Below are 24,434 nucleotides of genomic sequence, written 5' to 3' on the forward strand. Positions count from 1 at the left end.
TATTAGGAATTAGGCATGGCTAAAGGCTGGCTCACACTGTGTGATTTTTTTTATAATCCTATATAATTTTTGCATGTCAGACTGCACGAACATGGCTGCCATTTCACATTGTAAGATCTCAGCTGTCATAAAGTCAGACTGAACGACAATGCCAAACTGTCAGACTATCAAACACGAAAGAAAACACCCCCGGAATTTGATGTCATCCACCCGTGACACTTCACTATCCCGCGTTCTCAAACGATTCCTCACAGCAAATGTAAACAATCTATAGCGGCAATTTTGCACACAGCGCGTCTCAATAATAAAACCAGGAAAACAGTTTTGACATTTTCCCTTGGTCATTTGAATTGACGCATGAATCACGTCATCAAATTCGGAGCTCCTAATGGTTCTTGAATTGATGCTCATCACAGCTGTTGTCCCACTGCAGGAAAGTGTCTGAAATTTCTGACACTGCCAGAACTTTGTCGGAGGCAAAACCTGACTGCAACGGGCATTAAGCGGCTATCAAGGAACATGTCAAACCAGCGATCAAAGACCACAGATTTTAATCTAGGATTTCAGGATTTTTTTTAGGATTTCCTAAATTTGTCTTAAATGACAAAATTGAGGCTGAAATCCTACAGTGTGAGCAGGGCTTTACATACTTAACCACGCTGGTGCAACTGTCAGTTTACAAAACAAACAGAAATGGTGAGCAGGAGGAGTCTGTTAGGTTGTAATAACTCTCCCCAAATCCTTTTCCCGATCTTTCTGAATGAAATGCCTACTTTACTACATCCAATCAGCTCTCAATAGTAGAAACAAGCCATGCCCACTGTTCTGTCATTGAATATTCTGTTTCTCTAAGAACTGCGTCACAATACAAAAAAAATTAACGGTTTATGGGGACTTTAAACTTAGGGTTGTTCTCCAACTTACCCATCAGCACATCTGCTGCAAGAAGCTGCTCCATCACACTGTCCAGGATGTAGGACTGAAACTCCTTCTGCTGAGTCCTCGTGGAACGCTCTGGTGATGCCTGAAGACGAAGCAAAGTTAATGTTTACCCCCAACTGCAGGATGATACCATATTGGCTTCTAATAAAGGGAGGCAGTATGATAACAAATTGCATTTTTGCAACAGAAACATCATCAATAAGCAAAATGATCCATTTGTGATAAAGGCAAACTACAAATATCATTTCTATTATTTTATATTTAAAACTGTTAGATAACAGTTTACAAGGAAAAATACAGTATATTGCAATAAACAAAGCAACAAATGTTACCCAACAAGACCAGTAACAAGTTTATTTAGTTATTATAGTCAAAATGTTCCAAAAGTGTGTTAAAATGAAGAAAATTGCTAGAATGTTATACTTTAATTACACCTACACCAGTATATCTCAACCATGTTCCTGGAGGTCCACCAACACTACATGTTTTAGGGGTCTCCTTTGTCTGTTACAACCGCTGCAGGTTTTTCAGTCTTTGCTAATTAATTAGCTGATCTGAATCAGGTGTGTTTGGTTAAGGAGACACGGATAATATGTTAAGCTGGTGGGCCTCCAGGAACATGCTTCCACACATCATCAGCATATATTCAACATATTTTACATCTCCACTAGTTAAACTTTTTGTGGAGACATAAAAAACTAATAAAACTGGCCTGAGAATAGAACCTACTATTCGAGCTACCAACACAAATTGAAAAGAACTGATCACTGAAATATAATTTAAACCAGACTGTAGCAGTGTCCAAAACCGCAACTTCATTCTCCATTAATCCGAGATGATCTCACCTCCAGAAGAAGATCAATGATGGGGGTCTGTTTGCTGGCAGGTGTCATGCACAGGTTGTCCATAATGAGGAGCCTCATGAAGTCAAAGACGTACTTCTTGGCTGGGTGGTTGGTCAGGTAGGTTTTATTCCCTACGTTACAGTATTCTGACTGGCTGCGGTTCATACCAGTATCTGTCACAAAGGCTTTGAACTCTTCTGTGGGTGAGCTTGCTTCATCATCTAAATCACTCACCTGAAGAAAACAAGATATCTGTCAGCATTATAACCAGATTCAAGTGCACACTGAACATGAAAAGAATACATTCTTAAATGACTGAGCTCCCAAAATGCAGTTACAATGATAAAGTAACAGCACAACAGCATACCATCTCTGAGTAGGGTCGTATATTGAAGGGGAAAACGGTAGCAGCAAGTGTACACAGGAAGTCCGGGCTGTGCCACATGGGTGCCAGATCTGGGATGTTGTGATAGAGATAACGGAAAAACTGCATGAGAGTGATGGGATATTCTCTTAGCCAGGAACCCTCCTCTTCTGACTGCCAAGGCTGCGGGGTAGATAAAGACAAATATTATAATCTATGTCAGCTCCTGCTTTGAGCTTAGTTTTAAGGGCCTGTGTCCAAGGCTATAATATTAAAAACATTTAATCTTAACCTAAAATAATTTCCTTTGATTTCTCTAAATTTTGAACACCAGTTTAGCATAAATTCTTCCATTCATTCAGAATACTTATTTAGCTGTAGTATAAAACCTTTGGTAAACTATTAACACTATGATAAATGCAACAATCACCATGGTGACAACAGTGGCTCCTGGGATACATGTTTGTGAGGCAGGCTGATTAAAGACTCACCAGGTTAAGCATGCTGCGCAGCATGGCCAGAAGCAGGAAAGCTGTTTCGGTGCACATATTGTGAAGGGAGCCCACCACTGTAGCGCTGGAGGCTGGGACGCCAAATATAAATGTCCAGATAGAGTCCAGGTCAAACTGAGATTAGAAGATGGGTAAAACGGTTTAATATTAAATATTAAAAATCTAAAACACAAAATTTATTAAATAGTGTTTACTTCTTTTTAAATGCACATAAAATTATATTAATTGCATCTGATGTGTTTAAACACAATTATTAAAATAAACTGTATTTCAATAACTTTCTTTAAAAAAATACAAGATACAAAAACAATATACAGGGGTTACAGAACAATGCTAAGAGAAGAAAGAGTCACAAGTGCAGATCATTCACATAAAGCATGCATGACAATCTATTGCAAAGTATTGTATTTTTGAACACTTAGAGGCCATTCACATATTGCCTTTTGTGCATGCAAGTTCCTTAATTCCAATGGAGGCGCGTGGCTTGTGTTTAAAAAACATCTTAACATTTTAGAATGCTGCAGGTTTCGTCATGAGACTAGAACCAATCAGCCTCATAATATTTACGAAATATACAAATTTCAGTAATAAACGCAGAATCATTATCTCAGACAAAATAAAGCACACACACACACTGGAATTTACTCCATAAACTAAAGTAGTGTAAAAGCTTCTTTGTAGAATTGATACTGATACTGTATTTGTTTTTTGTTTTTCTTTTAACTTCTATTTATTGGATACCCTAATTTCAAGAGACCTTAGGATAGGGGGGTGGGGTATTTGAATTGATATTTTAATTGATAACTAGTACAATAGCTGCAGTAATGGCTTGTCAGTTTGTCCTCCTTTGAGAGAAGAGTTAATGGTTGCCTAACAACAACAGATGCGAGTACGAGTGCAAAGTGCATTGAAATCAGTGAAGGAAGCAATCTGCCTCGCGCCTAAATACACTTTTAAACACGGTATATAAACAGCCCAGTATATAAACAGTCAACTTTAACCTTAGTCAAGAAATCTGAAAGATCTGAAAATGTGGAATTCAAAATCATAACAAAATTTGTACAGGGCTCGAAATTACCAATTTTGCTTTGTATCACTTGTGCTCCTTACTTTAAAAATTTAGGAGCACCAGCCAAAATTTTGTCGCACCCATCAATTATGAGCACTGTTGCTACAATTATTATATTCATAGATTCATTGCATTTGAAGTCAACACTAATGCAAACTAACAAACAAACAAAAAATATATGAATGCACCCAACGGCCCTGCAGGCCCCGAATGAATCTTAGTTAATGATAAAAACTGTGATGTGTTCTTACTGGTGGTGTCTAATATTTCATACGTTACTGACATATAACTTATTATTTGTATACGTCATCTTAATGGCAATGCAGGCCTTTTCATGTGCTGCAATATTAGTTTAATCTCAGTGAATGCAAGCCCTTTTGAGATGGTGTATGGGGTGTTGCATTTTACATATTGCTGCCATTAGCTCGGCTGACAGCAGCCTGACAATTAAATGAGGAATTAAACAGAATCTCTCACAGTTAAATTGTGTAGCTGTGGTGAAAGCTGTTACCTGCAAACTCCGCCACACAGGCTTTATGGTGAATTCTTTAGGTCATTAATCTTATAAGAAAACTGACTACATTAAGAATATGAACTCATTTGTACAACAGAATAAAAAAAAGACTTTCAAATTCCCTTTTCAAATGAAAATGATATAAAAATACACTCCAATTCTGATAATATAAATGATAAAAAAAGAATAGAAACTGGAAAAAATACACAATTAAAAGAATGTGAGAAGTGGTTATAGACACACACACACAAACACAAACAGAGAAGACCATACAATTGATTAGTAGGGAAAAAGGTTTTGCATACTGACATGTACCTGCAGGCTCTCGGGCAGCTCTGTGATTGGCTGCTGAAAGAAGAGAGCCATAAGCATGAAGTAGATCTCTGGGACGTTGGTGTGTTTGGGCAGCAGAGTTTGCAATACAGGGAATCCTGGGAAATGACAGGCATCTCTGTTGATTTCACGCAACGTTGACCTTCCTCCTGCGCTGCGACCCACATTAAATCCTAAAAGATGATACAGTTACCATTGTCATTATTATACAATTTACAGTCACTGTTGCTATTATTATGTCCAAACATAATTGTACTGTGTTATCGCTGAACATCTAAAACAGCATGTAAATCTGATCAAATGTGTTGATACAAGTCTCTTTCTCACCCAGCACTGTGCCGATCTTATTAGTGAGCACAGAGTCGGTGTGATCCAGCCATCCTCCTCCAGACAGGCCCTCTTTGAACCGGCTGAGGATGGACTGGTTACTCAGCAAGACCACCAGGATCAAGAGAGCCGCAGTCACAGTGCTGGAGTGAATGTGTTCTTCCATAAACATCAGCAACCAATCAAAACCCAAGGTGCGTACAAGCTCCTCGCATGCCCTATGGGAGGAAGCAGAATGGAAAATTTGATTGGATTACTGTGTTTTCAGGAATATAAGAGGGACATGGGGGAATTTGTACAAAGCATTTTCCATAAGCTGCTAGTTTCAGCTTCACTTGATATGCATTTACTAAGGAATATTGTTTAAAATGGCTGTTGTTTATAGTAAATAGCAGTATAACTTTTGTTGTCTTTGTTCCTTTTTCTGTCTTGATAATATTAATGATAATATTTAATACATATGGTATAGCGTGAAACGGACATTATATTATTTTCATGGCCACTTCACAATACAGTGAATAATTATTTATTATTTAAACTTTTAGAGTGCCTTTTAAAAATATACAGCTTGTTGCATTGGCAGTAGAAGTCCATCACAGCCCCTTGCCTAAAGACTTAATAGGACAGTTATTTCAAACATTAACATTTTCATCTTAATCAGGCCAATGACATGAATGAAAAATTGATGCTCTATTTATAGGCCTATTGTTTGCAGCTTACGCCAACATCATAATAATACCATATACCGTATTAATTGCAACAAAATTTGACACCGTAATTTGATGCATAATTATTAAATATAATGTACTTGTTGTTATGTTTGTAGACATTTACAATATTTTAAATTATATTAATTATAAAATGCAAATAATTTACCTTTATGTGACTAATAAAACTTTTAAAATGTTTTCTCATGTAGTCTTTTCAGCAATGCAGTTATATGACCTTATAGTCAGATCCGAAAAATATGTTAATATAATGTAAAAACTACAATTGTGCAATTAAATATATGTGCATATATATATATATATATATATATATATATATATATATATATATATATATATATATATATATATATATATATATATATATATATAATTGTATTAACACAGTGAATTCCTAAGTGCACACAAATGGCACACTTAAGGCTACACCGAATCATTTTGACACATAATCAGCCCAATGCCAAGCGTGTCCAATCTTAGATAACAGCCCTGAATCAGTAAGCTTAGGTAACAATGTTACAGTTGCTGTAAAATGCAGCGCAGCTTTCTGAGGTCTAATAATCCATGTATGATTTGATAAAGAGCCTCACTCACTGTGCATTAACCGTGCCCTTCTCTTTGCAGCTGAAGAGCTGTTTGAGCAGGATGTCCAGGAGTCTGTTCCGCAGGAGAATCAGGTTGGATGACAGAAGGCCTCCGAATTCCTCGTCAGCTCCTGAAAACACCCAGAAAGACTAGTAAGGCCACAGAGATAATACTAAAATCCTCATTCTAAAGATTCTTGCATCTTATTACTAGTTCTAGATGAAATCCCGACTGTTCAGTGCTGATTAATCAGGGAAAAACTGCAGTGAGTATTTACAAGGTGCAACCATCAAATTTGATCTGCATCTAATGAGTTACAGAAGTGCAGGTGCAGAAAAAAGTAAAGTTTGCTTAAACAATGACAATGCTTGGATTAGTATGGGTCTGATTTGATAAGTGAAGTTTCTTAAACTAATTTCGAGAGGAGCACGTGATAGGATTGACTACAGCTAATCCTTATCACTAATCAATAACTAGCCAATCGGATCACTCTAAATTCAATATAAATATCCAGCCTAAACTTCACTCCACATCTTCATTTTGGAACCCCACCCCCATCCATCCCTTCTCCCTCATCCTCAGTTCAGGCGACATGTGGCTCGGTAGCAAGGAGGTCGTTGGTTCAACACTAGCTGAGCCAACCGATACTCTCTGTGCAGAGTTTGCATGTTCTCCACGTGTTCGCATGGGCTTTCTCCGGGTATTCCAGTTTCCTCCCACACTCAAAAACCATGCAACAAAAGTTAAAGTTAAAGTTGAGAAGCTATCAAGAACTACCTGATCTCATATCCCTCCTAATGCTTATTGACCAGGCAGGAGCCTTGGGCTCATTTATCACCGAGCTCAGGGTACCCTCCCAGGACAGCATGCCAAACTTGCTTAAATAGTCAAGCATTATCTAAGTGTGGACTGTTGAAAAGGGTGATGTGAAACATTGCTGTGTTTGTGCTAAAAAGCTCATGTGATATTTGGACTAACCTCTGTCGATCTTCTCCTCGTTTGTGTTCTCCATAATAACAAATTTCTCGCAGACAGCAAATGTTGGCAATGTTGAAGAGATGAACTGCCCAAATCTTTAAGGGGAAAAAAATCTGATATTATTTTCTGAATTATTTTGCAAACCTTGACATAAAAAAAAAAAAATTTATTATTCTACTTATTAAAATAATTTTCAAATAAAATAAAATTTAAATGCATTATATAAGGGCATCTGCAGGATTATAAAATAAAAATTAGAAACAAGTTTAAAACTTAAATGTAAAAATTATTGTAAATACATTTTTGACTTTACGATTCACATTTTATAAAATTGTAAGTTCCACAATGCAGCTTTTAACACATTTTTTTGTCAAAATATGAACAATATCAAAAATTGTTAATTGTTTGATTTTTGTGCCTGACCAGCTGAATAAGAAACTATAGTAGTCAACATTTAAAGTAGTTCAAAAATGTTTCTCAAATTTATACTAAAACAATAATGCCTTTTTTTGTTTAATACCCTAAAGCCAACTTTGATGAAAGGTTTTGATCCACTTCAAATGTTGAATACTGTATTAGCTCAATATTTACATAATGTATTATCTCCATATTCAGTTCTAAATTTAAAGACCTCTTAAATATCATGTTTAGGACTTTTCTTTAACAGCACAATCTGCACAATCTAAAACAGCCCAAAATCAGAAATATTTCCAGCATAATAAAGTTACTTCTGACACACATCTTCACTACTATATGGCTTAGACAGCACACAATCAAAAAGGGCACACATTTATGTTGTTTACCTGAGCAGGTCATATGTGTTGGGGAAGCCCTGCAGCAGGAGACTGAGGACATTGCCGATGGCAGTAATGGTGGGCTGAGACAAAGACTGATCCCTCAAAGTCAGCAGCAGTTTGGGGATCAGCTGGAACTCACGCAATAGTTTGGCATTCTTGGCAGCTTCACTAAAAACAGAAACATTTAAGCACTCCATTAGTATCGGTTCTGTTCATTTTGAACCAACTACATATTGAACTCATTCTGCACCTCTAAAGTTTAGAATCATTGTTTACTCTAAATCACCATTCACACAAAAGGCAGTGACTACAATGTTAGGAGATGGCTCAGCCAAAAATGAAAACATGTGGTTTATTTATTCACCCTCAGGCTAACCAGAATGTAGTAGACTTACTATTCATAAATGGCCTAAGGGTCAATAAATTAACAGCAAATTAAAATTTTTTTCAGTGAACCATCCCATTAATAGTCAGTCTAACTTGAGTCTACTCCAAAAACATAACAATGATTTCCAGAGTGATTTTTTTGTAGACGATAAACTATAAAAACACTAACATTGAATCAGAATCTACAGCACTTTAAAGAACAACTAATGAAGCAACTACAACTACATAAAGTGTGCTTATAATAGACACAATGTTGGTGTTGATTCTTTTGTAGTTTTTGAAGTATACATAAACTGGAAGAATAAAAGAACAAGAATATTAAATGAGAAAACAGTGGTTGTGGCTTGCTTTGTCTATTTCAAGCTGATAGGATGTAGTAAAGTAGGCATTTCATTTAGAAAGATTGAGACAAGGGTTTCGGGAAAGTTATTACAACTTAACAGACCGCACTGCACCATTTCTGTGGTAAAGTCCAGATAGTGGGGATGTAATGATTCACCTGACTCATGATTCGATACGTCAAATGATACTAATCTTATGATTTAAGATTTAGTCACGATTTTTTAACAAAATTGTTTAAAACAAATTTAAGGTGAACAAGCATTATAATGTTAAATGTGCACCAGAACACTTCAATATGGCTAAGCTCAAAGAAAGTACCACTACATCGCAAAAAGGTTTCAATCGATTTGCCTGAGTCAAAGATCCAATAAGGAGTGCTGGGAGTACAGATGGATTACCTGGATTCAGTCAGAAGTTCAATGAAGTGCTCGAAGAGAGAAAGGTGCAGTTCATAGGGAGCATGAAGCCAAACCTGAAAGAGCAACAAAATGTTCTTTATGCTTAGTAATAATATAATGAAACACAAACTAGAATCTAAAACTAGCTTAGGAAGTAGTCTACAAAAAACAAAAACAGCTGGATTTTTTTTTATGTGCCAGAAATGATCAAAGCAAGTGGTTGTAATTTTTCTACATGGTCACTGATCATTTTTACTGTCCCCAACAACTAATGGAGCTACATAGGGTTCCAATACATTTCACTAGAATTTACTTACTGTGATGTGATAAAAAGTGTGAGCATGATTATCTTTAAATAATTTTTCTGTAAAAATTTCTTATGAATACCACTTTTACAAAAATCCATTTTACAATAATCAATATTTAGGCATAGAAGGTATGTTTTTTTCTTAATCTATATTAAGCTAAATAATCAGTTTATAATTTCTAAATACATTTAATATATGAAGAGTTCAGATGCAAAAGCCGATAAACACCACTTCTGCCAAAAATTAGATAATGAAGTGAATGCTTTAGGCATGTAGTACGTTTAACAAATAGTTTTGTTTGAAAGCATCTAAATCGTAGCATCAGCGCATTCAGAAATAACAGTTTATATGCAAAAGCCTCTAAACACCACCTGCCTTTGACAGCAAAAGCCGCTATATCCCAAGAACCAATCAGAAGGCGCGAACTGAATCATATGTTTTCAATGTAGCAACGCACTGATACGCCGGCTTTTACGAGGAGACAGTTTCATTCCACTATCGATTTTAAAAAAGTTTGATGGACTGCATGAGCCTGTCTGACTGTCAGTGAATAGCAAATGAAGACGCCCCTTACCTCAAAACTCTCTGCATTATTAGAAAAAGAAAACACAATGTAAAGTCGGAAGTGCAGCATGCATTCATAACGTTTGTTTGCACAGTGACGCTACTTTAAATGAGTCCGATTTACTATACATTAAACGCCAACTCCATTTCATGAAAGACAAAGTTAAGACGCTGTTCTTTTATCCCACATGGATGCTATGAGAATAAACAATGGATGAAACAGAGACCAATACCTTGAATATATCTAGTGAGGATGAATAAATGACAGCTTTTAAGAGACATGCCCTTTTTTGCACAGTAGGCTTACCTTGTGTTTTATTTGCTAATGTAAGCTATGTTTTAAATGATAAACATAATGTATAAAACTATTCATTATTTATATTACTTCAATAAATTATATTAATTTTTAGTAATGGATAATGCACAGATATTGATGTTTCACAATGTTTTTACACTGCATTATTTGAATCTAACAAGCTTAGTTTACAATGTTTGCATTGTTTACATTGCTCTACTTACATCAAATCCAAATCCCAAATATCTGAAATGACAATAGATTGTTAAGATTTAATTAACGTCAGTTTTAATGCTTAGTCCCTGGTTTATCAGGGGTTGCCACAGTGGAATGAACCGCCACTTACTTGACACATTTATGAATTTTTAATTTCAGGTGATTTGTGTATGTGTTATTTGTTTGGGAAAATAATTTCTAATCGCATCTTTAGTAATTTTTCAACTAATATCACTGTCTTGTCCCAATAGGTGGATTTAGATGTTTTTGCAGAAAAAGCAGAAGTGGATTTAGCTGGTTTTGACGCAAAAAAAATTACCTTAAAAAAACAAAGTATTGTCTATAGTGACATTTTGGAAAAAAAAGTTATTTTATTTACTAATAACCTTTTCATTATCTATAAAATAAAACTTTTATCAGGGTTTTGCATCTGAACTCTTCATATTTATATATTGTCATAGTAACTCAAAATAAATTACTGTTTAGATTTTTTCCTGTTGAACACAACACATTCTAAATATTTTGAAGAATGTTGCAAACCAGCAGCCACTGACATTCATATAAGAAACAAAAAATAAAACAAATAACACACATGGAAGTTAATGGCTGCTGCAGAATATATTGTGTGTTCTACAGAAGAGACTCAAATATATTTGGAACTAGAAGGGTGAGAATTTTTGGGTGAAATGTTCCTTAAAAGTCACAACAAACCTTAGGCAAAACTGATGAACAAACTAGATCAGCACAAAGCAAATCTTCAGCTTTCAATACTGCCACAGTTTTTTGTATTTAACGCAGTAAATCTGCTTGTAATCTACTTTGCAAAATGGTATGTAAATAACTGATCCTATATAAATGGTATATAAATAGTTCCCCTTCGGGGGGAACTTCAGCACTATAAGTGGATTTGATTTGTAAAATCCACGCATTGGGAGGTTCGGTTCAGAAGCTACTCGTCTGAAAGAGTATTGAACGGGCCAATTAAGAATGAATTGGCAGCGCAAGCCTGCGCAGGTGAGCGGCATAAGCAATCAACTGAGTATATAAGCTCACCTGGCGCCAGCAGACGCTATCCTTTTCGCTTCAGAGACTTTCTGATCGAGTCGATGAGGGTTCCTCCTGCTGTGACCAGCGATTCTGAGCGAACGAGAGCATTCTCCCGGTCCAGAGTGTGTACACGCAGTGGCAGACGGTCGAGCTGGGTTTCTCCCTTGCCTGGCGTTCTTTGGGTCCGGTCCTCCAGAGCGGTGCGTATAAAGTTGCAAACTTCACAGAAAGAGCAACACAGTCGTGCAGCACGTCCTTATCAGGACGGCGCTCCGACTGTGCGTTTCTGGATGCGGTGGTTTCCTGTCCTCGGATGATGGGCGCGGGCACTGCGTTACATGTCTGGGGGTCCAGCATGTTAATGCGCTGCTCACGGGCAGTTCATGTCGTCATTGCGATGCCATGACTGTTGCGCAAGATCGCGGTTAGCCTTTGCAAAAGGGTGAACCACCCCAGTTGTCCCCTGCTCTGCAGCGGGCACTCGGGCAGATCTGAGGGTTTCAGCGAGAGATAATCCGTCGCCCACGGGCCCGCGGACCTCCCGCTCCTCTAAGCGCTCCATCCAAGCTTCGGGCGGGGGAAGCGATCCGTCTAACAGATGGTAGCCCTTACGCCCGATGACACCGGAGACCAGATGTCCACCGCGGCATCGGAGGGTGGGCTTTCATTGTCCGATGATGATCCAGACCCGCTCGCCCCCTTCGGGCTGGTGAGCGCTGTCACTACGGATCCTGAAACGGACATGTTAGCCGTGCTTTCCCGGGCTGCTTCGGCCGTGGGTTGGAGATGGTTTATCCCCCAGCTCCGCGGCCGGACCGACTAGAGGGGCGTTCCCTTCTTCCCGGAGGTGCACAGTAGGCTCACGCGGTCTTGTAAAGCACTTTTTTCTGCTCGTGCTGCGTGTTCCTCCACCCTAACCACTCTTGACGGTGAAACAGCCAGGGGGTATGTGGCGATTCCTCAGGTTGAGTGCAAGGCGCCCGCCTACGCCGCGCGGCGCCTCTTCTTGGCGGGATCCGCCTCGTCTCCCATCCAAAGCCTGTAAGTTATCTACCTCCCTCGGAGCTAGAGCTTACATAGCTGCGGGCCAGGCTGCTTCAGCCTTGCATGCGATAGCCACCTACTAGCGCTACCAAGCGCAGGCGCTGGCCGAGCTGCACGAGGGTGGGTCCAACCCAGGCTTACGAGCTTCGCACCGCCGCCGACTTAGCTCTTCGGACTACTGAGTCCGCTGCGTGTGCGTTGGGAAGGACGATGTCCACATTAGTGGTCCAGGAGCGCCACCCCTGGCTGATATGCGCAAAGTCGACAAAGTCCGCTTTCTTGACTTCCCCATATCCCCAGCCAGGTTCGGCGACACTGTCTGTGAATTCACCCAGGAATTCAAGGCGGTGAGAGAGCAGTTGGTGGGTGATGTCTTATCGGCGGTCCGTAGCCCGCTCCGCCCGCCGTGCCATTCATACCTGCTCCTCGCCGAAGGCGCCCGCCTACGAGAGCTGCTCCGCCCCCGCACACGCCTCAGGCGAAGCGAGCGCGTCGGGCACCTCGGAAGCAGGCAGCCCCCCTGCCCAGAACGCCGCTAAGTCCGGCAACGGACCGCGAAGCGCCCCTGGGACAGGCCATCTGGAGAAGAGGGAACTTGCTCTTTCCCCGCTGGAGGGCGGGGCCCCAATTCCAACGGCACTTTTTACTGCCATGAAAACATTATGAAAGGGCACTTTTCACTTCCCCAGATGTGACAGCCCGAAATCTGCCAGTCTGGGACGCTATGCTTTCTAGCTTGCAGATTCGGTGCGTTTCGCCAGTGGCTCACGAGCGCTGGGAGGACGGTCTCCTTTCTCCCACCCCTCGAGCCTCCCCTCCGGAGCTCGGGTTTGGAGTGAGAGCAAATATCTCACCTCCAGCTTTTCCGTGGGACCCGCGAGCTTCCCGGATCAGCACACCCACTCCGCGCTGCCCCACTGCTGGTACGTCAGCGATTGTAGCGATGAGTCCATTAGCGAGAGCTCTGCCTGCCTGGTTAGCGCGGGCCAGCTCTTCGCGGTGGCTCATACGCACAATCAGACTCGGCTATGCGATTCAGTTCGCGAAACGGCCCCCCCAAGTCACGGGTGTGTATTCACCAGGGTCAGCCCCCTGTCCGCCCCTGTCTTGCGAGAGGAGATTGCTGTCCTCCTGGCGAAGGATGCAATCGAGCCGCTCCCTCCAGCCGAGATGGAGAGCGGGTTTTACAGCCCACGCTTCATCGTGCCCAAAAGAGCGGTGGGTCACGGCCAATCCTAGATCTGCGCGTTTTGAACCGCTGCCTGCACAAGCTGCCGTTCAGAATGCTCACGCAGAAGCGCATCCTCCGGTGCGTTCGTCCTCTGGGTTGGTCTGCAGCATTAGACCTGATGGACGCGTATTTCCATGTCTCCACTCTTCCTCGCCACCGACAGTTTCTGCGGTTTGCGTTGAAGGTCGAGCTTGGCAATACAAAGCCCTCCCCTTCGGGCTCTCTCTGTCTCCGCGGGTCCTCACCAAGCCCGCGGAGGGTGCCTCAGCGCCCCTTCGGCTCGCGGGCATCTGCATACTCAATTTCTTTACGACTGGCTGATTTTTGCCCTCTCTCAGAGCAGTTGATTATGCACAGAGACAAAGTGCTCTGGCACTTCCACCCGTGGGGGTTTCAGGTCAACCGAGAAAAGAGCAAACTCGCCCCCGTGCAGAGGATCTCTTCTCTCGGGCTGGAGCTGGACTCGGTCACCATGGCAGCGCGCCTCTCCGGAGAGCGCGCTCAGCTGATGCTGTACTGTCTGAGAGAGCTCGACAGTAAAATAGTGGTCCCACTGAAACTATTTCAGAGGCTCCTGGGGCATATGGCATCCGCAGCCGCTTCATGCCGCTCGGATTATTCTATATGAGACCACTTCAGCACTGGCTTCACGATCGAGTCCCCAGACGCGCATGGCACGCGCGCGCACACCGAGTCTCTGTTACTGCGCTGTGTCGCCGCGCCCTCAGCCCTTGGAGCGACCCCTCGTTCCTACAGACCTGGGTGTCTCTAGAACAGGCGTCCAGTCTTGTTGTCGTTTCAGCAGACACTTCCAACACGGGCTGGGGGGCTGTGCGTTGCGGGCATGCGGCTGCGGACCTGTGGAAAGGTACCCAGTTGCATTGGCATATCGCCTGGAGCTGTTGGCAGTGTTCCTCGCTCTCCACCGTTTTTTTCCGGTGCTGGAGCGGCAACACGTGCTGGTCAGGACGGACAGTACGGCGGCGGTGGCGTATATCAGCCGTATAGGGGGTATGCGCTCTCGCCGCATGTCTCAGCTCGCCCGCCGTCTGCTCCTCTGGAGTCATCCGCGGCTGAAATCGCTGCACACCATTCATATTCAGGCAAGCTCAACCGTGCAGCCGATGCGCTCTCACGGCAGCCTTGCGTCCTGGAGAATGGAGACTCCACCCCGAGTCTGTTCAGCTGATATGGGCGCGATTCGGGGAAGCCCAGATCGATCTGTTGCTTCCCCCGAGATCGCTCATTGCTAGTTGTTCTTTCCCTGACCGAGTGCTCTCGGCACGGATGCACTGGCTTACAGCTGGCCTCGGTGCACGCGCAAATACGCGTTTCCCCCAGTGAGCCTGCTCGCGCAGTTACTGTGCAAGGTCAGGAAGAGGACGAGGAACAGGTTGCTGGTTGCGCCCCTCTGGCTCAACCGGACCTGGATGTCAGAGCTCTCCCTCGCGATAGCCCTCCCCTGGCAGTCCCTTCGAGAGAGCACCTACTCTCTCAGGGACAGGGCACCACCTGGCACCCTCGCCGATCTTTGAAGAGATTGTAGACGCGAGGAAGACTTAGGTAACCTCCGATTGCGGTGGCTAATACCGTCACTCGGGCTAGAGCGAGCGCGCCTATGCCCTGACGTGGAGTCTATTCACTGAATGGTGTGTCTCTCGCTGAGAAGACCCCCGTAATTTGCCAGATCAGCGTTGTGCTTTCTTTACGCCGAGAGAAGCTGGAGAGCAGGCTGTCGCCCTCCACACTCAAGGTTACGTGGCTGCCATCTCCGCTCTCATAACGCGGTGGCTGGCAGCACCGTGGGAACGCATAACCTCATCATCCGGTTCCTCAGGGGCGTTAAGCGAATTAATCCACCCCGCCCCCTCTCATGCCCTCTTAGGATCTCGCCCTCGCTACACAAGCCGCGTCAGATCCCTTCGATCCTCGACTCAGTATTTTCTGTCCCTGAAGACAGCTCTGCTGGTCGCGTTGATATCGATTAGAGGGTCGGGGACCCGGAGGCATTTTTCGGTCAGTGACTCGTGCCTGTAATTGGGCTGGCTTCTCTCACGTATGAGACCCCGCCCGCGATATGTGCCCAAGGTTCCTACCACTCCGTTTTAATACGAGGTAGTGAGCCTGCAAGCGCTGCCCTCGGAGGAGGCAGACCCAGCCCTTCTTTATTGTCCAGTTCGCGTTTTGCGTATTATCCGGACCGCACTCAGAGTTTAGATCATCTGAGCAGCTCTTCATCTGTTATAACGGTCGGCAGCAGGGAAGTGCCGTACCGAAATAAGTTCCCACTAGATTGTGGATGCCTTTCTTTCACTATCAGAGCCGAGATGAGCCGCGTCCCCCGAGAGCGCGTGCGCACTCCACTCGGAGTTTCGCATCCTCTCGAGCGCGCGCACGCGGCGCCCCTCTAACAGACTTCTGTAGAGCTGCGGGCTGGGTGACACCCAACACATTTGCAAGGTTTTACAATCTGCGAGTGGAGCCGGTTTCCTCAAGGGTATTAGGTAACCCTTGGTGATTGAGGAAACAATTCGGTAGGGTGTTGAAACACGCTTGCTGCGCCATTTTCCCTAACACGGAGATACGTGCGCCTTTTTATCTGTCAGTAAAGTTCCCCGTCAGGTGAGCCCTGCAGATTCCTCCGTGGCCCCCAGCACTGACTCAGCGGAGGAGTCACTTGCTGGCCCACTACGTTGTAGGTCTGCCCGCTGGTCAGCCCGCGTTTTGGGTAAAGGTGCCTGCTATGCGTGATCCCCACTAGGCGATCCCATATGCTTATTCCGCCACGGTTAAGTCCCCCCCCTGGGCGGACCCGTGTCTTCCCTCCCCGCTAACCACTCTTTTGCTATGCGTACTCCCCCTTTTTAGGGCTAGTCCATATGTAATTCTGCCATCTATCCCCCCTCGGGTAACGGATGGCCTCCGCAGCGTCCTCCCTATCGGGATTGCACGCTTCCCAACGTACTGTCGTATTCCTAGAATTATCTAGATGCTCACGACTTCCCAAAAAATATATCTAAATCCGTAAAACTTCTGTTGAAGTAGGATAAATTAGGGCCAGGGACACGTTGGAGGACCGCGCCCCCCATGATGCGGGTGCGTCACGCTTGCTTGACTATCTCCTCATCGGGGGTGTTGGTAAGGTGCAGTCATTATGGCGCTTTCAATGGGCTCCCAATGCGTGGATTTTACAAATCAAATCCACTTATAGTGCTGAAGTTCCCCCCGAAGGGGAACGTTCGAGGTTACTAAAGTAACCCTTCGTTCCCCGAGGAGGGGAACGGAAGCACTATACTCCGTCGCCATAATGACTGTCCCTTAGCTGTTGAAAGTCTCTTCAGCTTAAAAAGGATAGCGTCTGCTGGCGCCAGGTGAGCTTATATACTCAGTTGATTGCTTATGCCGCTCACCTGCGCAGGCTTGCGCTGCCAATTCATTCTTAATTGGCCCGTTCAATACTCTTTCAGACGAGTAGCTTCTGAACCGAACCTCCCAATGCGTGGATTTTACAAATCAAATCCACTTATAGTGCTTCCGTTCCCCTCCTCGGGGAACGAAGGGTTACTTTAGTAACCTCGAACGTTAGTTGGCATAAATGTCTATATCAATATTATATGATTCTTTCTTAATTTTGGTGTTCTCACCGCTGTTAATTTTGTCATTGAAGCAATCCTCACCTAAATGCCATGTTTGGTTGTTCAATAATATTGTACAGCTGCAGACATTTTTTTAACCCTAAAGAAAAAAAATAAATAAATAATGAGATTTATGCTCAAGGTTCAGCTTTCCCACCTCAAAATCGCACAGCAGGTCCTGAAAGGCTGTGGAGTTTGGGATGATGGAGGTCTCGTGGCCACTATCAACAGTTCCAACCAGGGAGAAGGTCAAGTGCAGGATATGGCTATTCAACAGAGGGCGTTTCTTCTTCAGCAGCATGGCCAACAGCTACAACAGAAGATATTACAGGCACATGAACTAAAGCTGACAGGCCAAAAGAACAACAACAGAAGGTCTAAACTAATGAACGATGGTCTATATTTTGGTCAGCCCACTCATTTCAGGTTTCACTGAGCAGTTCAATATAAACAAGGCTGCACTCTGCCATTTGTTTTCTTTACACAGTGACAACACAATCAACATTAGCGGCATGAAACATTGCATTCTCTCTACAGAACCCAATAAAAGCACAGCAAAATTAAACAATGCACCATCTGTTATGCTCAAACCAGCACATCCCAGCATGCCCCACCCTGATGAACCCCCACTTATCACATCAGCTGGCTGTCACTGGTCACAGCAGCCCAGCATCAATGTTATCATTTCATTTGCCACCTCATTGGCTCATAACATCCTACGGCTACAGCTGCGGAGAACAGAGGACATCCTGGGTTCAAAGTTCACCGGGTAATTGTCTATGCAGCCCACCTGGTAGCCTTTGATACGCTCCATCTCCTTGCTCGCAAGTGGGTTGCTCTTGACAACACACACTAATGCTTTTACTGCGGCATAGAGACCCTCCACGTCTGATGCCATGGCAACCAGGCCCAGAATGGCAGCTGCTCCTCCGATGTACTGGAGGTTGGTGGCCACTGGTTTGGTTACAAAGGCCCGCACACCTACATGGAAAAAGATTGCAGTTATAAATAGGTGGAGAGAAAGAGCTGGAGCAGCTTCTCTTATTTTCATCATCCATGTATTTAATGCTTTATTGTCCAAAAACAAACTTCACCCATCTCCACGCTCCTTATGAAAATGCACTCACCCAGGTAACCAATGACTGCAGCTCCAACGGTCCTGGCTGATCCGTTGAGATGGCCTACTGCATTATGAACAAGCTTGACTGGTGTGGCACTTTCATGAGAGGAAACCCCCAGCTGAAACGGGATGAAAACATCACTCTGAGCAGCCTTTAAATATATGACCAAAAAAGTCTGATCCTTTCAAACAATTGTTGCAAAAGTTGTTGGGGGTTATTTTTTTCCAAAATGTTAAAAATCCATTGCAGTATTCCTAAAAACATACAAATATTTATACTGTAGGAGCAGGAGATCTTTTTTAAAATCATTACAAATATCTCACTGAATCCAAACTTTAGAAAAGTATTGAGATTTTAGGGCATTGCCATTTGGTGGTTGGTGAGTTTAATTTTAATTAGGAAGTCTTATCCATTAGTTATTTAGATTAGGAAAACATTTTAAAAATGAATGCAAAAATCAACTGAAACATTTTGTATTATTTAAATCATTGTTTCATCATTAATATTTAGGCCTGTCATGATTATTAAATAAACACCTAATTTAATCTAACAGGTTGTTTCAGACTTCTGCAATTGCTGCAGCTCCTTTAATAGCCAAAAGTGGCACCCTTCCAAATAGGGCCGATTGATTCCGGCTAAAATAAGAATCATGCTTTTTATTTAGCATAAAATCAAGGTCACGATTTTCTCATGATTCTGTAGATGTAAAATAAAGGTTAATATGAGCAGGCTATTATTACTATTGTTAATTCTCAAACATATGGTAAAACAACAATATTAAATGTAGGCCTATGTGTAGGTCTACTGTTGGTTAAAATGCTATATTTTGTATAGACTTTGAATGGTGGACTTGAACAGACTTTGAATATTTCCTGGTCGTTAATTCACAGTTAAGTGTTGACATCAGAATATAACTGTTCATAATTCTAAAGTTATTAATGTGTTTGAGACATGCTTGCAATCTGTCATTGAGAACATTATTAAACCATTTTTATTCTACTGGTAAAATCAGACATTTGTCATTATCAGATTCCCTCTTGCATTACATTCAACATTATATAGGCTAGAGTAGCTATACTGACCCAGTAAACATTTATTTTAATGCACACCACTTTGTGTTTGCTATGTAAGAAAAAAAAATACATGAAATGCTTGTCATAATCATAACTCTAAAATGCAATATGATATGATCATTTAAATGATGTGCGCGATTTTGGTTTTACTTTCACTGCCGAGTGCGGTTCATGGCTGCCGTCACTGTGAGAGAAAAAAAAAAAAAAACATGCAAATCATACTTCCCGCGTAGCTCTCAAGCAATCGCTCTGCGCAACAAACTGAACGTTATTTACAACTTTTTTTTTTTACAACCCCTGATTAATAAAGGGACTAAGCTGAAAAGAAAACGAATGAATGAATGAATGAATGAATGAATGAATGAATGAATTAATTAATTAATTAATTAACTAATTAATGGACTGTCAATTCGAGATCGCAATCTTTTATCGATTAATGCTTGTGTTTTAATTTCACTTTCAAATTTACGGTAGTGAGAGCCTTTGCACAGCATCTCTCCACTATTAACTAGTTAATAATAACCACTGTTGTGGTTGATTGGGCCCCCTAATAGTAACACTGGGGGCCCCAAAACGGCGTGGGCCCTTAGAATCACCCTAACTCCCCCTTAGGTGCCCCTGCATCTGGGTATTTCAAGTCATCTTGACTGTTAGTGAATGTTCACATTCATTTATATCTGTCACGCCGACGTTTTTGACTGTTGGTGCAGTCAGTCTAATTTAGGTTAGTGTATGCTACAGTCAGCCATTTTCATTTTTGTCAGCTTGCTTTTAATGATAGAATAATTAAAGAAATAAAATAATAAACTATTACAGCTCAGAACAATGTTTTGCGTCAAATGATTTTGTTTTGTGGCAAGTAGCTGTGTAATAAGAGAGATGAAGTACCTCAAGATGGTTGTTTTTGCAAGAATAAAGCCCTTCAGTCTTCTACAACAGCCATTCGCTTCGGGCTGTCAATAAGCCTGTCGGGCTTTATTCTAAGATAAAAACTGCCTTGATGTACTTTATCTCTTAACAATTTATCATTCAAGCCATGAAAAGCATCAAAGAGGGGAATGCTACTGTAAGAGTCTAAATATTCATAAGTATTTGTTTATATGGCAAAACATGTCTTTTTTCACCAAAGAAGGCTCACACAAATATTAAAGGTAGATACTGATTAGATCAGGGCCTGGTGTGTGGACTTTGGGGGTTTTACAATGGGTCACATGTTGATTGGTCAGTTTGAATGTCTCAGTATTTGGGCTTTGGTCACATGGTCAAGAAAGAGACAAAATAGGTGGTAAACTCTGCTCTAGTTTTTCCTGCTCCTCTTCTCTTCTGCTCTGGAGGCTATCTTCTTTGACTCAACTGCAAATAAGCCATCTTCGGGGCCTGCTCTCTTTGTCTCTCTCTCTCCCTCCCCTGTCTCTCTCTTTTCCTTGGTTTACAATTATCATCATTTGTTTTTTATCATTTCATATTTTATAATTTTTACAGTTATTTATAACGAATTCAGTTGTAACCATAGCAAGTTATTGTCATTAAATAATTTCATCATCAAGTGTTTGTGAATTACTTTTGATTTACATCAACACTTAATTACTCAATATTGCAATACAATACAATCACATATTATCAAAGCTCTACCACATTTTAAGCTATTAATACTGCCCTTATTTCCGTTTTTGGTATAAGACTGCAGAAGAATGGTTTGACTAGAATGTACAGTTTTTTACCATCAATACTGTTAACTTTTTAGTTGTTGGGCAGAACTACAGTTCGAACCGCCGTGGTTAAAACCCATTCCTACACTACACACCTGTTTGGCAATGGCTTTGCTGTCCAGTTTGTTGTAGACTTTTCTGATCTTGGCCACAGTGAGAGCAGATACAGAGTGAGCAAAGAGACTAAAGGAGACTTTCTCCTCAGGGACCAGTCCAACAGGACAGGGTGGCACAGCTTCTGTTTTTGAGTCTTTACCTGCAGATATAAGAAATCCTGTCACTGTCAAAAGCCTCAAGCAACAAAACACAGGAGCAAATACAGGTCTCATAACATACACATTTAATCAGCTCAACAGCCACTTATGTAAAATATGCCTCGAAATTTAAACTCAGAAGTAAGACTTTACTTGAAGGAGTGTTCATAAGACTGTTGTGAAACATTTATAATCATGACGACATGTCATGAATGTAAATGACATTTTATGCATGCTTATTGCATATAACAGGGGTGTCCAAACTTTTTGGGCCGAGGGCCAGATGCAAAAAAACAAACGTTGTCGCGGGCCAAATTTTACATACATCACACAGATACGCATATATATATATATATATATATATATATATATATATATATATAAATACAGTTGAAGTCAGAATTATTAGCCCCCCTAAATTATTAGCCCCCGTTTATTTTTTCCCCAATTTCTGTTTAACGGAGAGAAGATTTTTTTCCACACATTTCTAAACATATTAGTTTTAGTAACTCATTTCTAATAACTGATTTATTTTATCTTTGCCATGATGACAGTAAATAATATTTGACTAGATATTTTTAAGACACTTCTATACAGCTTAAAGTGACATTTAAAGGCTTAACTAGGTTAATCAAGTTATCTAGTCAAGTTAAGGTAATTAGGCAAGTTATTTTATAATAATGGTTTGTTCTGAAGACTTAAGGGGCTAATAATTTTGACCTTAAAATGGTTCATAAAAAAAATTAAACCACTTTTTATTCTAGCCGAAATAAAACAAAAGTCTTTCTTCAAAGGAAAAAATATGATCAGACATACTGTAAAAATGTCCTTGCTCTGTTAAACATCATTTGGGAAATATTTAAAAAAGAAGAAATAAATCAATGAGGGGCTAATAATTCTGACTTCAACTGTGTGTAGATAGATAGATAGATAGACAGACAGACAGACAGACAGACAGACAGACAGACAGACAGACAGACAGACAGACAGACAGACAGACAGACAGACAGACAGACAGACAGACAGACAGACAGATAGATAGATAGATAGATAGATAGATAGATAGATAGATAGATAGATAGATCATAATCATAGATTTATCATAATAAATCATAAATTGAAGGCATGTAATAGCGACACCCGGTGGTTATTTATTGAATCACGTTCATTTTTGTATAGCGGGCCAGATTCTACTGATATTTATAAAAAGCCTCGCGGGCCGCCACAAAACAGATTGCGGGCCGCAGATGGCCCGCGGGCCGTAGTTTGGACACGCCTGGCATATAATAACAACCGTCATTAAGTGTCATTCGCTCAGTTATGATATTTTAAATGCAAACACATGACATGAGAACTTGACGTAAATAAAAATATCACAACCTATTTTTGACAACTTGACAACATCTATCAAGACAACAACACTTGTCATAAATCGTCATAAACATAACTGTCAATAAGTTATTATAAATACGGCATTTTATAATATTGTCATTAACATTTTTTGGACCTCAACAGTAGAGTGGTACAAGCTAAGTTTGTCATTAAAATGTCATTAAATATTAATGGACCTTTTAAAAATGATTTGACAGAGCAATGACACATTTAATGTTACTTTTTCGTGACAATACAGTTTGTTCCACTAAAAAAGAAAAATATTCATGACACAACTATAATAGTCTCATGTAATGACGTCATGTTTATGACAGATTTATGTCAAGTTATTATATCTCGGTAATGTCAAGTTGTCATGACAAATACTAATTGGCCCGTTTCCACTGAGTGGTAGAGTACGGTACAGTTCCGTTTGGAACGCTTTTATGGCCATTTCAACTGTCAAAAAGCGTACCTAACCAAACCATACTAGTTTTTTGGCACTCTTTCCAAAGGGTACCAAACACGATAAAGGGTACCAAAAGGTGGAGCAAGACGCGCAGCTGAACACTATTGGTTTATACTATACGTCACTCGCTCACGCAACAAGCCAGAATAAAAACAAAAAACCAGCCATGTTTAAAATACACACACAACCGAGAGATTACAGCGGAATTATATATACATATAATAACGAGCCATGGTGGATCCGAGCTCAAACAAACCTTGTCGTCACCTTGATGAACAGCCACAAAGCCATGGAGTAGAGCAGAATCTACCCTGTGCCTTGTAGTTTTTTACGAGAAAATCTGAAGCACGAGCGTTATCGCTATCTTGCTTGCACTCGTCGTGCGTCTATATCTGAAATAACAAACTTCTTGAACTGATAATAATAACGTGCGCTTGATTATTGACGTGCCTTTGAAACCCGATCCTGTCAGACACTGACAAATGCAACAGTGAAGCGAAAAAAAAAGGAGAAGCCGGAAAAAAGGAGCACATTATTTCTTCAGCAAACATGAACAAACTGTCTTGTTTTAATTTTTATCATCACCTTTTGGACTAATATGAACTGGGAGTAAAGGAATGACTCTCTAACAGAGGCTACACGTGCTGCTAAAGATTACAGACACAGATGAGAGGTTTGCTCTGACTGTGGGCTATATTTTGTGTTGTTTTGAACATAAATGATGATGACATGTATGATGCGTGTAGTTTTTCTGTAGTTGGTAACATATCAGAGATTGTAAGGGTCTGTATGTGTTCATATATGTTCATTTATTTATTTATTTATTCATTTGTTTAATATAAATAAAGATGTTACAGTGAGCTATTTCGCACAGTCATTGATCTACAATTTTAATAAAATCCTGTTTATAGAAAAGTTAGTAATAAACATTAATTACAAGTATTTATGTGTGTAAAGCGTCTGTTTTGTGAGAAGA

General features: G+C 41.3%; 1 protein-coding gene across 32 annotated transcripts in view; it reads right to left on the bottom strand.

The window, feature by feature from the left end:
- The window catches only part of wdfy3 (WD repeat and FYVE domain containing 3), a 152,958-nt gene that overhangs the window by 42,117 nt on the left and 86,407 nt on the right, over positions 1 to 24,434 (bottom strand). For 16 of the 32 annotated variants that reach the window (XM_087253741.1, XM_087253737.1, XM_087253740.1 and 13 more), the window contains 14 exons: positions 21,460 to 21,620; positions 18,589 to 18,700; positions 18,252 to 18,442; positions 17,619 to 17,771; positions 9,122 to 9,195; positions 8,001 to 8,162; positions 7,198 to 7,292; positions 6,229 to 6,349; positions 4,907 to 5,124; positions 4,562 to 4,752; positions 2,643 to 2,777; positions 2,155 to 2,334; positions 1,788 to 2,021; positions 925 to 1,024 (listed from right to left, as the gene is read on the bottom strand). In XM_087253741.1, coding sequence (XP_087109867.1) covers positions 925 to 1,024; positions 1,788 to 2,021; positions 2,155 to 2,334; positions 2,643 to 2,777; positions 4,562 to 4,752; positions 4,907 to 5,124; positions 6,229 to 6,349; positions 7,198 to 7,292; positions 8,001 to 8,162; positions 9,122 to 9,195; positions 17,619 to 17,771; positions 18,252 to 18,442; positions 18,589 to 18,700; positions 21,460 to 21,620 — 2,127 coding nt within the window. Of the gene's footprint in view, positions 1 to 924; positions 1,025 to 1,787; positions 2,022 to 2,154; positions 2,335 to 2,642; positions 2,778 to 4,555; positions 4,753 to 4,906; positions 5,125 to 6,228; positions 6,350 to 7,197; positions 7,293 to 8,000; positions 8,163 to 9,121; positions 9,196 to 17,618; positions 17,772 to 18,251; positions 18,443 to 18,588; positions 18,701 to 21,459; positions 21,621 to 24,434 lie in introns of all 32 variants that reach the window. The other 16 variants (XM_087253739.1, XM_087253735.1, XM_087253738.1 and 13 more) reach the window with 1 other exon arrangement.

The sequence above is a fragment of the Danio rerio genome, chromosome 5 (genome assembly GCF_052040795.2).
Source record: "Danio rerio strain M-AB ecotype USA chromosome 5, GRCz13ab, whole genome shotgun sequence".
In the NCBI taxonomy this organism is placed as follows: Eukaryota; Metazoa; Chordata; class Actinopteri; order Cypriniformes; family Danionidae; genus Danio; species Danio rerio.